Source organism: Pelodiscus sinensis, chromosome 6, assembly GCF_052426305.1.
Source record: "Pelodiscus sinensis isolate ZL-2025 chromosome 6, ASM5242630v1, whole genome shotgun sequence".
Taxonomy (NCBI): domain Eukaryota; kingdom Metazoa; phylum Chordata; order Testudines; family Trionychidae; genus Pelodiscus; species Pelodiscus sinensis.
Window position 1 is genome coordinate 52,035,384 of NC_143057.1, and position 21,526 is coordinate 52,056,909.

The 21,526-nt window shown below is 43.7% G+C and overlaps 1 protein-coding gene across 1 annotated transcript in view; it reads left to right on the plus strand.

The window, feature by feature from the left end:
* Window positions 1-21,526, plus strand: part of FBN2 (fibrillin 2) — a 279,412-nt gene that overhangs the window by 201,238 nt on the left and 56,648 nt on the right. Inside the window, exons 37-43 of the mRNA XM_006131867.3 lie at window positions 1,411-1,572; window positions 3,289-3,357; window positions 4,030-4,155; window positions 7,108-7,233; window positions 7,405-7,557; window positions 14,738-14,806; window positions 16,001-16,126. Of these exons, the coding sequence (XP_006131929.3) occupies window positions 1,411-1,572; window positions 3,289-3,357; window positions 4,030-4,155; window positions 7,108-7,233; window positions 7,405-7,557; window positions 14,738-14,806; window positions 16,001-16,126 (831 nt within the window). The remainder of the gene's footprint in view (window positions 1-1,410; window positions 1,573-3,288; window positions 3,358-4,029; window positions 4,156-7,107; window positions 7,234-7,404; window positions 7,558-14,737; window positions 14,807-16,000; window positions 16,127-21,526) is intronic.

Here is a 21,526-nt window from a genome sequence, read left to right on the forward strand (position 1 = left end):
GCTTGCAAACTTGGGTGCAGAGAAGAAAAACAGCAATTCTGATTGCAGTCTGCTACTTATCTGAAGCTCTGCATCAGACAGCAGCAGACAGGGAATTGCACAGATCCCTCACTTTTCTGGTACAAGGACTCCAACTATGAGGCAAGAATGAATGTCTTCCTGGCCTTCCCCAAAAATGTGGACTGCTAGTTATACTGAAAAGAACACTGCAGGGAGTTTGTACCCAGAACAGAGATATTAAGAACTCAATTTCATATGCAGCTACATCTAAATATGAGTACAGAAGTGTAAGTGAGAAATCCTTTTTCTTGGATAAAATTAGGTCAGTGCGCTTCTGCAGAAAACAGTTTTTTATAACATGTATAGCCCTTTGGGATGGAGAAGCAATGGTCCATTAGAAACTGAGATAATCTAAAATAATCATTATTGTCCTTGCTCATTCTCTTGGAAGATGGACTCTGATTCATGCCATGAACTCTAAATATGATTTAAAATTGCAAAACTATTATAAAGGGCAATTATAGTGTGTATTGAAATAATTAGGAGTAATGATAATGTTTATATTTGATCTCCTTCTTCTCTACTTCCCTACTTGCTATTTCCCTTTAGCAAAGAATGATATCAGAATCTAAGCAAGCACAGTGGAAAACTTCTTAACATAATTTTCTTTCTGTTAGCAGCTTCCTTCATCATTCTACCAACCCTATTTGTTTTAATGGCTGAGCTGTGATTTGTAACATTTTTTTTAAAGTGTAAAGGAACACTACTGATACACAAACTGCCTTAAAGTTAATTAATGCAGTTTCAAATTGTTGCGTTAGTGCCAATAACCAGTTGTTACAGAGTTTGAAGCATCCTTCTTGTGGCATGAGGTAAAGGATAGAGTTGTATCTTGTATTCCCACACCTCCTATCATGAGCAACACTGATGCTCCCCTGAATTACACAGGGAAGGGTCAGGAGCAGAACGGGGAGGTGCCACTAAGAAAAAGAAAATGATGGCAAGAAGTTTTCTGTTCTCCATATTAAAAGACCGGGAACAGTAAAAGTGCTATCCCAATAAACACTGTGAACTTTGAAAACATGCATGCACTTTAACTGGTGCCTATATTCTTGAAGAACATAAGAATGGCCATACTGGGTTAGACCAAAGGTCCATCTAGCCCAGTATCCTGTCTTCCGACAGTGGCCAATGCCAGGAAGAAATGATGTTGACCAATGCCTTGTCATTTCTCTTGATACTTCTGAATAATAATGTGCATTATCTTTTTTTTTAACCTTATCAATAACTCAGAAGGATATAGCAGCCTGGGCCTTCCATTCACTAGTAGCAAAGTATTAATGTGATTGTTTGATCATTTCTTCATCCAGTCTGGAAAGCACAACTTAGTCAAATGTGTTTTACATGTAGATAATCGTGTTGGCAATTGTTACCTGAAATATGGACCCCGAGGGGATGGAAGCCTATCCTGCAACACTGAAATTGGCGTTGGTGTCAGTCGTTCCTCATGCTGTTGTTCTTTGGGAAAGGCCTGGGGGAACCCCTGTGAGACTTGTCCCCCTGTAAACAGCAGTAAGAATTCTTTTTTATTTTCTAAAAGAAGATGCAAATATGAAAAAGTACTTACAATAATTTAGTGTATAACCATAAACTGACTATATAAATATCTGGCAGATTACTTCATGAGGTTTACTCTAGCAGTGTTGAAGGAGGTCTTCATCTTATTCTTAAAGGTGATGAATAGGTCACAGACATAGAATCATAGAATAATAGGACTGGAAGGGACCTCAAGAGGTCATCGAGTCCAGCCCCCCGCCCTCAAGGCAGGACCAAGCTCCGTCTACACCATCCCTGACAGATGTCTATCTAACCTGTTCTTAAATATCTCCAGAGATGGAGAATCCACCACCTCCCTTGGCAATTTATTCCAATATTTGACCACCCTGACAGTTAGGAATTTTTTCCTAATGTCCAATCTAAACCTCCCCTGCTGCACTTTAAGCCCATTACTCCTTGTCCTGTCCTCAGAAACCAAGAGGAACAATTTTTCTCCTTCCTCCTTGTGACACCCTTTTAGATATTTGAAAACCGCTATCATGTCCCCCCTTAATCTTCTTTTTTCCAAACTAAACAAGCCCAGTTCATGAAGCCTGGCTTCATAGGTCATGTTCTCTAGACCTTTAATCATTCTTGTCGCTCTTCTCTGTACCCTTTCCAATTTCTCCACATCTTTCTTGAAATGTGGCGCCCAGAACTGGACACAGTACTCCAGCTGAGGCCTAACTAGTGCAGAGTAGAGCGGCAGAATGACTTCACGAGTTTTGCTTACAACACACCTGTTGATACATGGGAGTCAAGTGACCTGAGTTTTGTTCTCAGTTCTGCCACTGACTCAGTGTCTGTTCCTGTAGGTCAATGGGATCAGAATCAAGCTGTTACTGGGTAACCTTTAGCAAATCACTTCACTTTCCTGTGTCTGCAAAAATAGGAATAATGGATAAAATTTTCAAACTTGCCTAAGTGACTTTCACACTTAGGTGCTCTTAAAATTTTATCTGTTAACTACATTTTTTTTGCAGGTGGCATATATAAGTCATAATGGTTGGTACTTGCATCATGATTCTTATCCAGAAAACCCCACAATGCTTTATAAAAATGAGCATCCCTGGGTAAAATTTTTAAAAATGCCTCAGTGATTTTGTCCAATTAAAGCACTTTAGATTCTATGTATGAACAATGCAATGTAAATACCAAGCGTGAGTGTTTTATTATTTATTTAAGTTATACTATACAGTCTAATTTTAATAAATACTCATCTCTATTGTATAATAGTAATTTCTTGGCCCTAGTTAAGATGGGAGCCACTTTATATTTGGCATTATGCAAAGAAGACACAGCCTCTGCCTAAAGTAGCTTACAGTCTAAGTTACAGTTAAGGCCTCATCTGTGCATAGTTAGTGTTATTTAGGTTTCCACCCTGCAAAGACCATACGCTTTTTTATTTTATCTAGTGAATTCAGTGGGACTACTTGAAGTGTCTTTGCAGGTCAGGGTTTGCAACAGGGGGCAGGGACTGTAGATCTGCCCTGTGTTTGTACAGTGTATAGCACAGCGGAGTCCTGATTTTTGACTGGGGCTTCTTGGTGCAACTGTTATACAAATAATAAATAATAACAAGCATATTACAATCCCATATGAAATTATAAATTGTATGTGTACGTCTGTGTGTGTATGTACCAGTGTTTTAGTCTACAAATAAGTAATAGCTTCTTTTTTTTCCCCTCCCAGCTGAATATAACACTCTGTGTCCAGGGGGTGAAGGATTCAGACCAAATCCCATCACTATTATCTTAGAAGGTGAATTCATCCTGAATAATGGCTGTTATAGTTGGAAATTGACTAAAGGTGACATTTTCAAATGCTTGCACAATATGAGAATCATGGACAAAGTCTTCGCATTCATTGCATTAGAAGCCATTTATCAGAAATAATGCTGGAGTTTCACATTCAAACTGGTGCTTGTGTGAGCAGTTGCTCAATAAGGATATTCAGAACCATTTTTGAATGAGCAAGTTTGGTATTTTATAGGTTAAACAGATAGATGTACATGTATTTTGTCCACCTCATTTATTGTACTGGCTTTCAACATTTTTTCCCCAAATCACGAGAGAACCTAAAAAATATGGTTTAATCAATAGGCGGTTAATGTTGCTGCAAACATCCATCACAGAGTGAAAGTCTGGTTCCAGTGAATTTTCAACATGCAGGAATGAAGCGTTACATACCAAGCTCCCATAAATAATCACAGAAGCTGAACTCTTTCAGTTTTCATTAAGCTGAAAATATGCCACAAATATGTAGAATAATTACATTCTCTCTTCCCTTTGATAATGAAATGCAAGTTTTGAAGCAAAAACCCATGTGAAGATTAACAGTTATAATTAGTTTATTAACATTCTAATGGAATGGTTAAAACCTCATGTTTCTTTACATTTCAGAGTAAGAATGTGGCCTTTTCTCTCTTTACAGATATTGATGAATGTCAGGAGTTGCCAGGTCTCTGTCAAGGTGGAAACTGCATCAATACTTTTGGCAGTTTCCAGTGTGAATGTCCACAAGGCTACTACCTCAGTGAAGAAACACGCATCTGTGAAGGTGAAATTCTGCAATACCTTCTCCCACACCGATACACACACGTTTACCAAATACCTTGGTCTTTCAGAGATTTAATTTTCTCCTGATGCAGAAAATTTCATGAATCTAGAAAAATAGGTTGCAGACTCATTTTCCATAGTATAATGGTAACCATCAGAGCTTGTATCATTCCCTAGTATCCTGACTTCTTTCTTACTTGTAAATATGAACACAGTGTTTGTGGTACTGATTTTGGCCTACATGCTACACTACCGAGGAAAACACGTGTGCAACTTACTTGTACTTCTATCAAGTGGGAATATTTGGGGGTTCATGCTAGGATTGATCTGGAAACTCCTCAGGGCCTACTGTGTGGTGCTCCCTTGCTCTTTTCATCCTTAACCCTTTCCTGCAGATAGGAGGAGATGAACATGTGTAAGACTCTGAGTAGGTATATTAAACCTTGATAAATCTTATGAGGCATATTGTAGGTTCCCCGAACCACAGTCCTGCAAGACGTATAGGGAGTTTGTCAGGCCTCATCAGCTGCTAAAGACTTAAAAGACTCTTGGCCTACTATCCCTTCAGAATCCTGAGGTAGCTTATTTTAGACCAGGGGTGTCCAAACTTTTTTCAAAGAGGGCCACATTTGAAGAAGTGAACATGCGTGAGGGCTGACCATTTTGCCTGACATTCTTTGAACCATTAAAATTAAATGCAAATTAACTATTTTATGCAAAGTTTATTGCAAACGGCATACTTTTCATTTCGTCACATGGATGACAAATCTAAACAGGTGTTAAATCACTCTGCCTTTCATATCTGAAGGCCAGATGAAAAAAAAATCCAGGAAGCTGAAATATATGTCAGGAACATTGTAAAATACATTACATATTATCAACTTTTAAGTTAAAAAAATATGAACAGGAACATAACACCAACTATACATGTTGTGTCCAAATATATTTATAACTGATTTAGACCAACTGACATTAACTGAGATTTTACAATGTATTCATCTCAATTGAAAAAAAAACTTGCCTACACTAACGTGAAGGGTGAAACTGAGATCTGGACTGCAGCACAGGAGAGCGCAGGGCACGCTGGCTTCTCGGCAGCACAGGGGCAGGGCGAACCCGCAGCCAAGCGGGGGAGCGGGGCTCCGGATGTGCCCTACATGGCAGGCTTTAAGACCGCAGCGGCCGCCATGGACGGCGGCGGCACGGCCGGAAGCGGCGCGCTGCGCGCGCCAGTTCAAAGGAGCACCGGGGAGCCAGGAGAGGGGGAGGGCGAAGCGAAGGGCCCGCGGGGTCGGAGAGCGCAGGGCACGCTGGCCTCACGGCGGCCCGGGGGCAGGGCGAACCCGCAGCCAAGCGGGGGAGCGGGGCTGCGGACATGCCCTACAGGGCAGGGTCTAGGACCGCGGTGGCAGCGTGGCCCGAAGCGGCGCGCTGTGCTGCGCGCACCAGTTGAAAGAAGCACCGGGGAGCCGGGAGAAGCGGGGGCCGTATTAAATCCGACCGCGGGCCGCAATTGGCCCGCGGGCCAGACTTTGGACATGCCTGTTTTAGACCCTCCACCTTCATGGTGACTCTTTGTGATAACTGCCCCTAATCCCAAATCGCTTTCCTACCTCTGAAAATATCAGGAATCCCATTCATTCTGACATATCTAAACAGGATTGTTATCTCTCTCACCCAGTTAAGATACAGTGTGTGATGGACACATTCTATTCTCAAGCCTGCTTCTGGTGCAAATAAATATATTTTAAAAGACCTGTTAAAAGGCTGTCACCCGCTAAAAATATACCTTATTTTATGTCACATTTGATTAAATTCAGTTATGTTGGAAAAATTCTCTTTTGGGGTTGGCTTATATTTTGCAGTCTATCTTTGCATGGCAAAGTGCCTGAGATTCTCTGTTGAAATCAGTGCTCATTGGAGGCACTCTGATGTTAGTATTTAAATATTAATAGTGCAAAGTGGAAAGTTTAAATAAGTAAACTTTGTTGTTCTGTAGTAAATTTCAGTGTGTTGAGTTCAGTAATCTAAATTTTATTTTTCCCCTTCTCTGTTTTTTGGGTTGATTTTTGCTACTAACTTTCAAAAAAAGTTAAAAGAATGTTTAGCTGTTGTAGTCACCTCTACTTTAACGTGCCGTAATTCAGTTACCACTTCTTCAAATAATTTCAAATTTGTTTGGGAGCTGAAGCAAAGTTTTTCCTACCTAACCTACCAATTCTAAGACCGACATTCCTTTGTTCATTGCATTGAGTTGAAAGGTGAGGCAAAACTGGGTTTATAATAACTCTAATTTCAGATGCAGCTAGGAATATGATGGTTACACAACACAAAGAAAGATAAGGCCCATGCCTTAATGAGATCACAATATTAATGTAGTTGTAATGTGATAATGGAGGGAGGATAACTCACAATGGGGAAAAAGATGGGGTGAGTAAGGACAAGGGTTACAGTGAAAAAATATTTGGTTACTCAGCATATGCATTTCCAAATAGTGTTTTTTAATAAATACTGTATTGATTTTTTGCCATATGAGTACTACAGTAGAAATGAATCTCAAGGAAAAGATTTGAATGAAGTTGTTTGGTGGACCACAGCAGGGAGTTAATTCCTCATATGAATGGTAGTGTGGAAAAATGGTACTGAAATTCCTGTGGAAATGGAGAGGCAGATGAAGGCTCACGTCATTGGTGGAACAGATGGGTCAGAAAGTGGCTCAGTTTCTACAATTCTTGACAAGAGCTGTCTGATACTTCAAACATAGGAGAATAGTAAGACATTTCAGATGCTGCCACAACAATCTGTTTAAGTAACATAGCTGATCAATGTCCTCTATAATTATTTCTTCTTTGCTCTGTTAGGGTAGTTTACTATGGACTTAGTCCTTATAATTATTTATTTGGACTTGTTCCTCTTATCTGTTAACTGTACTTTTTTTGTTTGTTCTCAATAGATATTGATGAGTGTGTTGCACATCCTGGTGTCTGTGGCCCTGGGACCTGCTACAACACACTGGGGAACTACACCTGCATCTGTCCTCCTGAATACATGCAGGTGAACAGAGGACACAATTGCATGGGTATGTAAAACTTTGTTTACCTGACCTGCTGTAGTGATCATAGTGGCTTTGGACCTCAATCTGGCTACTTAAAATCTTGCCTGTTGTATCTCATTCTATAATCCTTTAAATTGTAAGGGGAAAGCCATCCTGTGGCAGTTGGTTTGTAACTTTGAGTGTTTTCTCGTGTAGATATGAGAAAGAGCTTTTGCTATAGAAGCTACAATGGAACCTCCTGTGAGAATGAACTACCCTTCAATGTGACCAAGAGGATGTGCTGCTGCACGTACAACGTTGGCAAAGCCTGGAACAAACCTTGTGAGCCATGTCCAACCCCAGGGACAGGTAAGACTTCTCTGACAACCCTGATACATTAACTCCCCACATCCTCTTAACACCCTTGCTTATCAGTTAGTGTGAGTTTCAGACATGGTTATACCATTGCTATTGTCCAAAGGAAAGGCAGAGTAATGCTACTCATGTTAGCAGTCACCAACAGTACTTAATTTTCATGGGCTAGACCAGCGGTTCCCAACCTTTTCCAGATGGGGACCCGTTTTGACAATTTTGGAAGATTTGGTAACCCAGGGCAATTCAAAAAATGTGCGAATGGTTCCTTAAGAGCCACCTGGGAAGACACCTGGTGATCCTTTTGAAATGTAATGGCGACCCATATTTGGGTCCCGACCCATAGGTTGGGAAACCCTGGGCTGGACTCAGTTCAGGCTTTTGTTGTTGTGATCCCAGCATGGTTGAAAGTCTGACAACATACAGGAATGGTGTTAGCACAAAGAAGCTGCTAACTCCCCTTCAACCAAAAGGCAATCCACAAAGCATCAGATAATGAGCAATGCTGGATATGGTCAAGACAGCTGGGTGATGTGACACCTCCAGGGAGTTTCCTGAAGAGCTTAATGCAGAAATTAGATGTTTCTGTTGTATGCAGCTGGGACAAAGGGCAGGCAGAAAACCAGTATCTGACCTTCCTTGAATAGGTTGTCCGCAAGAGTGCAGGACAATATAGATGGCAACTCCCTGCACATCACTAGCAGAGTGAATCTGGCCCAGGGGCTACAAGGACCACACAAGTTTCTGTTTTATTTAGAATGGAGCACATTGCTGTGGATTTGTTAATTTTGGATGAATTGTGTCTTTAATAATTGCCAAAGCACTTAAAGCCTTGTGTAGCTGCTTTTATGGGCTAATTATAATTGAAATTAAAATGTTTATATAACAAACTGTACTATAAAAAGCCAGAGTGCATGCCAAAACACATTCCATGAGCAATGCCCTTTTCCGTACATTTATGCTGCCATGTAGATAGCTTCAGAATTTTCACTTATAAGGCTGCTGCATACCTTACCACCCAGAAGGCTTGGAAGAGAGATGGTCAGGTAAGGTGCAAACAATACAGTGATATTTGGAAGAGGTGTGCTGCAAGCGCTCCTATGCCAGCAGAATAGCAGAGGTCAGCAAAACTGGTGCCTTCTCGAGGTATGGGACTAAGGGTACATCTAGACTACATGCCCCTGTCGCCAGAGGCATATAGATAAGGCTACCCGACATAGTAAAATGAAGCGGCGATTTAAATAATCGCCGCTTCATTTAAATTTACTTGGCTGCCGCGCTGAGCCGACAAACAGCTGATCAGCTGTTTGTCGGCTCAGCGCGATAGTCTGGACGCGCGGGTGGCGACATCAAAGGTATTTGTCGACCACCCAGATAAACCTCCTGGGATGAGGTATACCTGGGTGGTTGACAAATACCTTTGATGTCGACACCCGCGCATCCAGACTATCATGCTGAGCCGACAAACAGCTGATCAGCTGTTTGTCGGCTCAGCGCGGCAGCCATGTAAATTTAAATGAAGCGGCGATTATTTAAATCGCCGCTTCATTTTACTATGTCTGGTAGCCTAATCTACATGCCTCTGGCGACAGAGGCATGTAGTCTACACGTACCAAGAGAGAGCATAGTGCATTTGTCAGCATGATACACCCCCATCGGAATACCTTTTTTGCATCCCAATGGGTGGGATTTCAGGAAAAGTGGAATTGAATGTTTATATTCCACTTTTTTCTGAAGCTCAAAATAAGGAATGACTTCCTGGGTTGAACCATCAACAATAAAGTCATCAAACCTATAATAATTCATGGAATTAATAAATAATCTTGACAGCAGAAGAGCAAAGGACTCATAAATGTGCTGAGATAAAAATAATCACTTTTATACCAAAAGATTCCTTTCATTATGCCATTATTATTTTTATGGTTTTCCCCTAAATCAGTAATATTCAATCTGCAGCTGTAGTGCTGCATGCATCTTTAGGGGAGTCCATATTATGGATGTTAAATTTCAGTTAATCAGCTAATCGAGTAGTACAGTGGTCCCCAACCTGTGGAGGTTGCCGGGCGCCAGGGGACGGGGCCCCTCCATAGCCGCGCGCCCCCCGTGGCCCCCCCTCCAAGCGCCGCGCGCCCAGGGCCGGCGACCCCTTCCCCCCCAAGCGCCGCGCGCCTGGGGCCGGCGCCCCTCCTCCCAAGCGCCAGGGGCCGGGACTGGCGCCCTCCCCTGCAAGCGCCGCGCGCCCGGGGCCGGCGCTCACCATACGCCTGGAGCCGGCTCCGGCACTGTGCATGCGCCACGTGCCCAGGGCCAGGCCAGCCCCGAGCACGTGGCGGGCGCACACGAATGCCCCCGCGGGCACCGTGTTGGGGACCACGGGAGTAGTAGATGGAATTTACATTGACAACTCAATTAGTCAGAAAGGGGTGGGGCGGGGTTCTCGTTATCCCAGCTGTGCCTTTGCTTTTTAAATGCCCGCTGCTCTTCCTACATTTAAAATGCAGAGGTGCAGAGGGAACCCTGGGCAATCAGGGACTGCTTGAGTCCAGGCTCACCCCAGGTTCCCATTTCACCGCCTCTGCCTTTGAAATGTAGGAAGAACCCCACTTGCACCTCAGCCTCACCTACCATCCCCTCCCCACAGAGATAGTGCTAGGAGGAACTGGCTTTTAAGCCAGCTCTCTCCAGCACCAGCTCCTGCTCCCCCCCACCCCCACCCCCCCGCTTGCTGCCTCTGATATAGAGGCAGCAAGAGCAGGGGAAGTGACTAGTTGACTAATTGCTTACAGCTCTGGTCCATATAACGGAAGTAGTACTCTTGGCTGGGGAAAGTATGACAAATGGATCACCAGTAGGATACCCTGTTCTACAAGCAGCCAGGAAGAAGCAAGAGGAGGCTAAAAGGAGAAACACTTTTCTTCCTTTCCGTAAGCAGGGGTAGGGAGAATGAAGAAAAGTACTCTTCTTCTAACAACCAGGTTTGCAAAATGAAAGCAAGTACAGTAAACTTCCGATAATCTGGCACCTTTAGGACCCAGGGGGTGCCGGATTATCAGATATGCCAGACTATCAGAAGGGGGGGCTCTGAGGGGTCTGGGGTGGGGTGGGGTGATGCTACCCCAGATCCCCTCATAGCCCTCCCTTCTGATAGTCCGGCTCTGCTCCAGGAGTCCCTGATTCAGCCGCTGCTGGTCAGTTTCAGCAGCGGCTGAATCGGGGACGCCTGCAGCAGAGCAGTTGGAGTGCTGCCGGGTTGGTCCCTCAGTGCCGCTCCTAGGCACTACTGGACCAACCAGGCAGCACCCCAGCTTCTCTGCCCCAGGTGTCCCCAAGTCAGCCGCTGCAGAAACTGATCAGCGGCTGACTCCAGAAAGCCAGAGGCAGAGCTGCTCTGCCCCGGGCTTCCTGGAGTCAGCCGCTGATCAGTTTCTGCAGCAGCTGAATTGGGATGCCTGGGACAGAGCAGCTGAGGCGCTGCTGGGTTGGTCTGGTAGTGCCAAACCTCGGCGCTGCGGGGACCAACCCAGTAGCACCCCAGCTGCTCTGTCCCAGGTGTACCCAAGTCAGCTGCTGCTGAAACAGACCAGCGGCTGATTCCAGGAAGCTGGGGCAGAGCAGCTCTGTCTCGGGCTTCCTGGAGTCAGCTGCTGGTCAATTTCAGCAGCAGTTGAATCCGGGACAGCTGGGGTGCTGCCGGGTTGGTCCCGCAGCCCCGAGGGGCAGCGCTTCTGGACCTACCTGGCAGCACTCCAGCTGTTCTGCCCCCTGCTTCCCGGATTCAGCGCTGATCAGTTTTAGCAGCGGCTGAATCGGGGAAGCTGGGGGCAGAGCAGCTCCAATGGTCCGGCTGCCCGGAGCACTTCTGGGTTCCTGATGGTGCAGGACCATCAGGAGTGCCAGACCATCAGATGCCGGACCATCAGAGTTTTACTGTATAAGAGAGAAAATACCATGTTGCAGTTACAGAAAGCCATAAGATATTTATGGCAGAATATCCTAATGCAGTGTATGATTCAATAACAACATCGTGATAAAAATACAGCGTCACAGAGTCGGGATCTCATACATTGAATATTTATGGGAGATACCATTAAATAAAAAGGTGTCTCTGTAGCTATTCTTACATGCTCTTTAAAATGTCTCCTTCAGCAATTCTGCAAATATTTACATTGTTAAAATATCTCTGTTTCAGGACTTTGCCTGGTTGACTTTCTGAACCTTTAATTCCACTAAGGAGTGGGGTTTGGGATGGGTATCAAACACAAATTCCAAATGTAATTGGTTGAATAGCTGCAGTTACGAAATGAGTGCAATCTGAAATCTGGGTGTAGGTTGCACATCACGGAAGCAGGGGTTATGGTGCATTGACCATATCCAGCTTGCTGGCTTCAGCCAAGTAGCTCGTTAAAATTGCAGTTATACTTTGAGGAGAACTATATTGTTCCTTTCCGTGAGCTTATTAGCCTTTACAACTTCTCTTTATGAATAATTCTTATTTTTTGTGTTTTTATTTGACAGATAAGTCTGACTGTCTTGTGTATCTGACAGATACAAAGATTATATTGTTTAATGTTGCACTTGTATGAGATTTACATTGGTTAACATTGGTTAGGCTCCAAACTTAAAAAAAAAATCCTCTTGCAAGTTTTTGCCCTCTGCAACCTCATTTATGACCAAATTGTATCTGACTGCCTTGCTCATCATTTGAGTATAAGTAAACCACAAGTAAATAGTTACTGTTTAACTCTTGGATCTTACTATCTTTATGGAATATTACATAGTAGTAAATATATAATATTTGAAAATTATATAAAAATGCAAATTTAAAAAAGTTAAGGTTGCAAAGTCAAGCACTTGTATGTTAAGAAATGCCAAAATTAAGGTTGACTGTGCATGTGCATATGCATTGTGAAACAGGCTTTAATTATCCAGTCACATACTGATTTTCCTGCATTATACCTGCTCTTGCCCTGTGCGCACATAATGTTTCTAGAGATCCTTAACAATCTATTAATTGTTTTCACTTTCAGATCGCTGGGGACCCGGAAGGGGTGTGGGGAGGTGCAGGTCACCAGCAAAACATTTAGAAAAGCCAATTTCAGCTGAAAGCTTTGGGCCAAATTAAAACTCCTACAGAAGTGGTCTCCAACCTTTGTAACCACAAGATCATTTTTTCAATTTCATTGCAATGTAAGATCTACCTCAAACCCAAATACACTTGCCCCCCTTCCATCCCACTTCTTTGAGGCCCTGCCCCACCCCTTCTCTAAGGCCTCACCCTGCTCACTCCATTCCCCTTCACACCCCATCCTCACTCACTTTCACCAGGCTGGAGTAGTGGTTTGGGGTGCAGGCTCTGGTCTTGGGCCAGTGGGTTTGGAGTATGGGAGGGGCTCTGGGCTTAGCCCAGGGCAGCGGATTGGGGTCCAGGAGCAGTTTCAGAGTGCAAGCTCTGGGAAGTAGCTTGGATTCAGAGGGACTCACATCTGGGGCAGGAGGTTGGGTGTAGGAGGAGGTTCAGGTTTGGCACAGGGATTCAGGAAGCAGGCTCTGGCTGGGCACCATTTAATTGAAATGACTTCCAGGTGGTGGAGCAGTAGAGTTAAGACAGGATTATTCCTGCCCTCGCCCTGCACCACTGTTGAAAGCAGCTGGCATGTACAGCAATAGCTCCATGGCACCATGTGCTGCCCCTCATCTACAGACACTGAGCCCACAGCTTCTATTGGCCACGGCTCCCCATTATTGATCAATGGGAGCTGCAGGAGTGGTGTCTGCAGGCATGTGGAGACCCCCTGTTCTGCCTTTCTCAGGGGCTGCTGGGACATACCAACCACTTCCAGGAGCAGCAGTTACCACAGGGATAATTACTCCAGCCATAACAGGTTAGGCATTTTAGAAATCACTGCTCAAAGAATTAATTTAAGAGTAAGAAAAAAATGGAAATTATGAAATGCACAGACCAGTCAAAAACCAAAAATTTAGAAACCTATTACAGTACTTCTTGATTTAATGCCTCACAAGTGATGGAGAATCCCCCACATCCCATGGAGGTTGTACAAAGGGATAATAAGGCACAAGTTTCAGCAGCTATGGCTAATTTTCCCATAACTTTCGTAGTATGGTAACTTAACACCAGAAAATATAAATCACTTTTCAGTTTGTTTTAAAACTGATGTAATGACTGAAAGAAACATTTAATAACATTTCAACATTGTCTCAAATTCTGCCCTTAAATACATCATGAAATAAATAGGAACTGTACATTCACATTAGAAGGCAGAATTCAATGGTAAGTATTCACACAGTAAGGTTATTTTGCCCCAACTCCCCTATTTCACTGGAAGATGCACAAAGCTGCCAATAGTCAGTGTTTTATAGATTCAATATAGTGAGAGATGCTTCTTGTGTGAAACTACATATGTTGTTCAAAATGGGTCCATTTTTCTCTTTTAAAAGTTTGCTATACATTGTGAAGCTTTTCTTATAAATACTGTTGTGTTGGTAAAGTCTTCTTGATTCACTAGATTAATAAAAAATATGTTTCTAACAAAAGAAGTTTATCATACCTTGCACTAATTGTCTCAATTAAAAATATATCACCACTGTAAGAGTCATGGGCCTTGTCTTGAAAGCTATGGGTCAACAGATAGTAAAAGCCATTATGGTTGTCCACATCCCCAATCCTCAAGATGTCCTGGAAGAGGAATAGTAGTCCCTTAGCTCTCCCTGAGTTCCTCACCATTCCAATTTTAAAAATCTCTGAAGAGCAGAATAGGAGATATCAGCGTGATCCTCAGAGTTAATGTATTCATCTGTTATCTTTGGTTCCCCCCTAGTATAATTGCTTCTGTAGATCCTCAACTGTAGGAGACCAGAAGTGGTAACATATTCCGGAAGATGTAGGCTGAGGAGTGCTAATTAATTAGAAAATGAAGGTCTGTTCTCACAAACTCAACATCAGATCCAGCTCTAAGTGGAGCAAATAATAGTACAGAATTGTGAATGAATATCCCAGTGACAGCTGCACTTATTGGCAAATTTGCTTTTAAATTTTATGTAGACAAGCAGCAGAGTTTCCTATCACTAATGGAAATGGCGGGAAGTACTCTTGGAAAGCTGAGGAGACTTGAAAAATAATTACTGAGGGACTTATATGTTTTCTTTGTTTCATGTTTAGCTGAATTTAAAGCTATATGTGGAAATATTCCTGGCTTCACCTTTGATATCCATACTGGCAAAGCTGTTGGTAAGTTTTACTAAATTTATTTTCACCACTTAGTGTTTTACGGCCTGGTGTGTAATAGCTGTAATACTACCATGAACTCTGTATACCAACTATATATAATAAAACTCTATTTCCATCACAGAGTTCTGGTAGCATCAGAAATTCAAAGAGCAATATTTATTTGGTTTGTTTAGGTCAATAGAACTCATGGTTTTCTTGAATTAGTAATTAATGTTATTTTAATATAACAGTGGGATGAAAAAGATCTCCCTTCCCACAACTGGTACAGTAAAACTCCAATTGTCCGGCATCCTGTGGTCTGGCACTCCTGATAGTCCGGCACCAACTGGAACCCGGAAGTGCTCTGGCCAACCGAACAATTGGAGCTGCTCTGCCCCCAGCTTCCCCAAGTCCGCTGCTGCTGAAACTGACCAGTGGCTGACTTGGAGAAGCCGGGGGCAGAGCAGCTGGGGTGCTGCCGGGTGGTCCCGCAGCGTTGCCCTCTCCCAGTCTGTGCAGTTCCCCACCGACCGCCCCACTCCCCTCCCCACCCCAGACCCCTCATAGCCCCCCTTCCAGTACTCTGGCATATTTGATAATCCGGCACCCCCTAGGTCCTAAAGGTGCCGGATTATAGGAAGTTTACTGTATTTTGCATGCTTCCCTCTCTCCCTTTGAAGCTGTTATCACATTCTGCATTTCTCTGCTATATAAAATACGTCTTTTATTATTCTCATTTTATTAGGTATTTTTCTACTGCCATGACTTCTGACTAGTACCATTTCCTGTCCTGCTCCATGCCAATATATGGTTATGATTGAAAGGCACTTTAAATGAATATTCATCAATAAGAAACTTTGCTCTGGGTTTTCTGAGGGCTTTTCTGCATTCATTACACTTTAAATATCTGTTCCCATTATATTAAAATCAGTGTTATCTTCTTCCCATATCTCTCTTCATCTTTTTTCCTGCTTCCTAGCTGATTTAATTTATAATCCAATTCTAGAGTGCCTTCATTGAATATCACATAAATTATTTGCCTCATCATTCACATCAGCATGGTTAAGGTTTTTTCTACTTTTTAAATATATTTTAAAATTTCATTAATGATGAACAGAATATATCCATCTTAGCTTTAAGAGCAATGAATTACAGACAATCGATGAGGCACATTAAGCCATATCATACTCTGTGTGACTAATGTATATTTTTCAGATATTGATGAATGCAAGGAGATCCCAGGGATTTGTGCAAATGGTGTTTGCATTAATCAGATTGGCAGTTTCCGCTGTGAATGTCCCACAGGATTCAGCTACAATGACCTGCTCTTGGTTTGTGAAGGTGATTTGAATGACAGGGTTTTTTTCTGTTTTGTTCCCATAAGCACGATAATTGTAAAGGGAAGTATCTGGGCATAACTCCAGTGCTAGTAATACCTTAGGAAGAACAGGTTGGGGGCATTCTTTCAGTGGTCATCTCATGATGAGTTTAGCAAGCACCTCTCTTTAAAAGATAAATGTTTGTTCCGGCCAATTTCTGACAAATTTTCGTTAAGTTGGTTTTCAAGCAATCTGCTAACTCTTAAATATGGGTTTCTTATAGTCCATTTTCCTTCTAGGCTAGGTATTGTTTCATTTTCTTCTTTACCTTTCGGAGTGAATTTAGCACTCCTGAATGAGGATTATTCTCTTGAAAACCACATCCTTGTCAATGCACTTCATTCCTATGCAATGTTGTTATATCACATGAGAATTAGAATTAGATCACTATGAACACTTTCACTTGTGCCCTAACCTTCAATTTGAATTTAAGTCTAGCGGTGAAATGAATGGCCCCATAGAAGTTTTCCCATTGGCATCAGAAGAATCAATAGTTCATCCTACCTTTTTAATTAAATTATTTTCTTTAATTGTATAAAGTCACATATCTATATTTATTTACACAAATTTTAGAGTTCATTGATTGTTGTATTAATTTAGATGGAACATATGGTCCCAGAATTATAGGTGGGAACATGATTTTGGAAACAGGAAGGTTTGGGGTTCAGTATACAGAGACGATAGATTGCGTAGTTCCATAGCAAACGTACAGGTTGGACCATATCAGATGAAGGATTAGGATGAAGGAGATCTGGGGTCCATGGTGAATGGAAAAGTGAAGGCAGCCATGATAGAAACAAAATGGGGGATGAAATAATCCATTTCTTCATTATTTTGTTTACCAATTAAGCCACATTTCTGACACACCAAGTTTGGTTCATTGATTTCCAGATTGTGCCTTGTTTGTTTGTTTGTTTACTAGTCGTGATTTTAACACATTCCTTGAGTTATGTCAATAGGTCTTTTTGTTTTGCCTTTGTACCTTTTCAACTAACTTGTGTTGTTTATATGTTGCTGTGACATTTTTATGACCCTTCACTTACTTTACACCTAAACTCACCATTAGGGTAAATTTGTAGATGTACTTAGTGTAACATAATCTCTTTTTGTGAACAAGTTCACTATGATCAGATATTGATTCATACAAGTTCAGTTGTATTTTATTTTGAGCATATACAAGGTTATATTTTAGGGTTGCAAAGTATTTATTTTAAAACTAAAATTTATAAATGTTTAATTAAATATTACAAAAATTACAGTTAAACCTTTGAGATGTTAACAAAGCTAAAAACTTGAAACTTTATTTGTAGCTAAAGCAAAACTTAGAACTGGTGCAGTTATATATTTTAAGATTTTAGAACACATACTGGCTTTTATTACTTTTTTGGCTGTATGCCCAGAATGGGTAAAGATGGAAAAAAATCCCTTTTTTTTCTTTCTCCCGTTTTCAGTTAAAGCTATTTAAAGCTGCACATTTACACAAACTATAAAAATGTAATGCATAAGTGGTTAAACTTGAATTGGGGAAAAAAGCTTTACCCTGATGGCATGTTTACCTAAGTATGTTGCTTTTTTTTTTTTTTTTTTTTAAGGCAACAAAATCTTGTCTCTGGAACTGCTTTTGCCTTCATAAACCATTTGCAATACCTGAGGGTGGTAAAAGTTTGCAAGCATTTTTAGACTGACATACCCAGCTCACCTGCTTAATCAACATTTGTGAGAACAACATGGCCATTGTGGGGATATAACCTACAGTCACCATTATTGTCCCATCTTATATGCACAAAACATCAATATTTATTGCTATTAAAAACTAAATGGGAAAAATCATTGCAATACCCAAAACAATCACAAGAAACTATGGTACTGCAAGAGTCTTTGTTTTTTCTTTGAGTGAGTGCTCATATCCATTCCAAGTAGGTATGTGTGCACTGCATGCACAGTTGTCAGAAGTATTTTCCCCTAGCAGTAACGGCCAGTCTGCTGTGAAGCCCCCTAGAGTGGCATTATTATGGTGGTGTTTATAGTCCACTGCCAACTCTTCCCTCCCTTGCCTCCCCTCCCCCCAAATTCCTTCTTACTACCAGTGACAGTTGTTGAAGCTTTCCTTTCTCCCTTGCCTCAAGCAATCATCTTCTCAGGCTCTTAGTGTTGATAGTGTAAATTGTTGCTAGTTGAGTAGTTAACAGTTTCTTAGATATTGTAGATTGTTTGCTTAATGAAGAGTAGTTTCTCCTGCTCTTCCTGAGCAACCGGGGCATGCCTCAGTCCCACAGCTTTAAATCCTGTTCTTCGTTCCAAAATCTGTGGCCACAGGGGACCCCCATGACTCCTGTCTTCAGTAGCTGGGGGAAGCACATCATACTGATAAGTGCAAGATCTGCAAGGGGTTTCACCCAAAACCATGAAAGGAGAGGGACTTCAGACTAACACTCCTTCACAGGGAGTCCACTCTCCATTTAGCGGAATGGCCAAATGGAGGACTTGGACATACTGTCCACCCCAATGACATATGAAGCAGCCAGGGGCCTTACCAAACTAACATCCTGGCATTTTCCGAGGATATATCTGGAGCGGCAACCGGGATCATGCTCTGCAGGCACCAGCTAGAGACAAGCTGGCTATGATGCATCTTCATTCCTGGGGCTGTTCTCCCTAGTGCCACTCCTCACAAGATGGCTCCCCTTGACACCATGCCTCCTGGGACTGTTCCCCTTTTCATCAATTGCCTGTGCCATCTGGAGCAGGCCCTCCCCCCAGTCCTTGAGATCAGGATTGACTTCTGATTCAGAGCGTGAATCTTATGCCTTGAGGCTGAGCCAACACAACTCCAGTCACTGCCACAGAGACCAACACCATGAGCTCCATACCCTGCCTTGGACTCCACAATGGCAGGCTTCTCCACAGTGGCCTTTCTGGACACCCTGGGCATATCATCAAACCCAGGGGCTTGGGTCCAGATCAGTTCGGTGATGTCAGAGAGAAGAGGCCCATTATCTGAGAGGTGCTGAGCAGTATGTGTATATACAGCCCAACACCATGCTCACAGCACAATCTGTCCCTGCACAAGCCTCTTGGATGGCTTCAGACTGGCTCCCCAGCTGGCACCAAGATCAGTGGGCTTTCCAGCACCATGTTGGAGCGCAGTCACATGCTACCACTGGAGTGCGATCTTACACTGTGGTACAATCCAGTGCTCTGCCTCCCCAGTACAGCTTGGTGTTCAGGACATAGGTCTGGTGGGACCTTTGTCTTCCTCCTCCCCTGATGAGGCAGTGGCAGGCTCGTCCATGTTCCTACCGTCTATGCACAATATGGCCCATCAGGGGCTACTCACAAGGGTGGATGAGAACTTGCGTCTTTCAAGCCGAAGAGGTAGTTGAAGACCTTGACCCTATGGTTGACGTGCTGGTCCCAGAGGGACCCTCCAGCGTGGCCCTGCCTTTTATCAAAATTAGTTTGAACACCCCAAAGACGTTGTGGCAAGCCCCTTCTTCCATTCTTCCCATTGCAAAGGGTGCGGTAAGGAAGTATTTCACTCCCATATAAGGGATATGAATGTTTACATGCATCCTCAGTGACTACTATGGGGAGTGCTCCTTCTTTGTTGCATACAGTTTCAGGTAAAAAACAGGTAGGAGTATGGCCTGGCTGGTACGAAAAAATGAGACCTCTTTAGGCAGAAAAACCAGGTGATACTAGAGCTTTACCTTGTCCTTGTAGAAAACTGGGGTTGGCAACATACAGCACATGTGCCATAAGTGGCACAGCAGTCGATTTTGAGTGGCACACAGAGCCTGTGGTTCAAGCTCAGTCCCCGCCCCCCCCCCCCCCCCCCCCAAGCAGCAAGGAACTCGCACTACTATTCTAGCCTGGTGGTTACCGCGCAGCCACAAGACATGAAAACAAGCTCTGGCTCCTGAATGCTGGGCCCTTTCAAACGTCGCAAGCAGCTGCACTCAGCTGAGGCATAGGGTCTGGCCAGTCACAGGAGATGGAGGTACAGACACGGAGAAGGCTCACACTGCATTCCTTGCCTCCCCTCTCCCCTCTGAGAGTCAGTCACCAGCACTTGTTTATGGCAGCTCCGGGAACAACTTGCACACTCTAGAGGCTGCTCCAGATGCCTCTTTCCCTCATGTCAGTGCTCACTGTGCATATGAAGGGAGGGAGAAGGTGTGGGGCAGCCTGCTCAGAACTTCAGTGCATGGGGCAAGGAGGTGGAGCCTCTGTCTCCCCTGAGGCTCCCTGGGCAGTGGGGCCAGGAGCTGCACTCGTCCCAACGTCCAGGGAGCCCTCCCTATGCCATCACTGGTTTGACACTCCCTCCCCCCCACCACACACACCCTCAGCCCATGGCACTGGGGTGGGATGGAGTGAATGACACTAGGGACATGGGAGGGAGTGTCTGGCTCCTGCTGGTATGAATGAGGCATACGCACCCAGTTCACAGAGAGAGGCAGAGCAAGCTCCGTGCGCTGTTTCCCCAGCACGGAGCGGCTTGCTCTGCCTCTCTCTGCAAGCCGGTCTGGTGGGGAAGGTTGGTGCTTTCTTCACCAACACCCCGCCCACATACACCTTGCTGGGGGAATGGCAGCACAGTGACATATTGGCTTCAGGCTTTCCGCTGCTGCCATTGGCTGACCAATGGGAGCATCAGGGGCTCAAAGCCCAGTAAGTGTCCCCCCTCGTGCCCAGATCCCTGGACCCCCAGCTTGCCTTCTACATCCTCCCTCCTGGCCAGACACCCTACCCCAAGTTCCCCTTCTGCACCCTCCCTTGTTCCTGTACCTCCCCCTGCACCCTCCCTTGTTCCTGTACCTCCCCCGATCACTACCCTGCTCCTACATCCACCCTACATGGGGCCCAATTTAGGAAAAACCTCCTCTTTCGGAAAATCCCTTATTCCTCATACAATGAGGAATACAGGGATGCCGAAAGACTGCGTCCACTTTTTTGGAAACTGTTCCAAAAAAGCGGACGTATTCCTTGGACACGGCAGAGCTACCTCTGTTATCCCAGAAAAGCTCTGCATTGTAGACATAGCCTAAGACTTTTAGTTTACTCAGGGCACGTCTACACTTGCCCCCTACTTCGAAGTAGGGAGGCAAATGAAGCATACCAAAGTTTCAAATCAAGTCCAGGATTTAAATATCCCGCACTTGATTTGCATGTTCCTGGCCTGTCCCATTTTAGAAATTCACTAGCCCAGAGTAACTGCCCGTGTCTACATGCGGCAGCGAAATGGGAGTCCGATTTAAAGCCCTAACTCGAATTAGCTGGTATTCTTCCTGCAATGAGATTTACCAGCTAATTCGAATTCGGGGCTTTAAGTCGGACTCCCGTTTCACTGCCGCGTGTA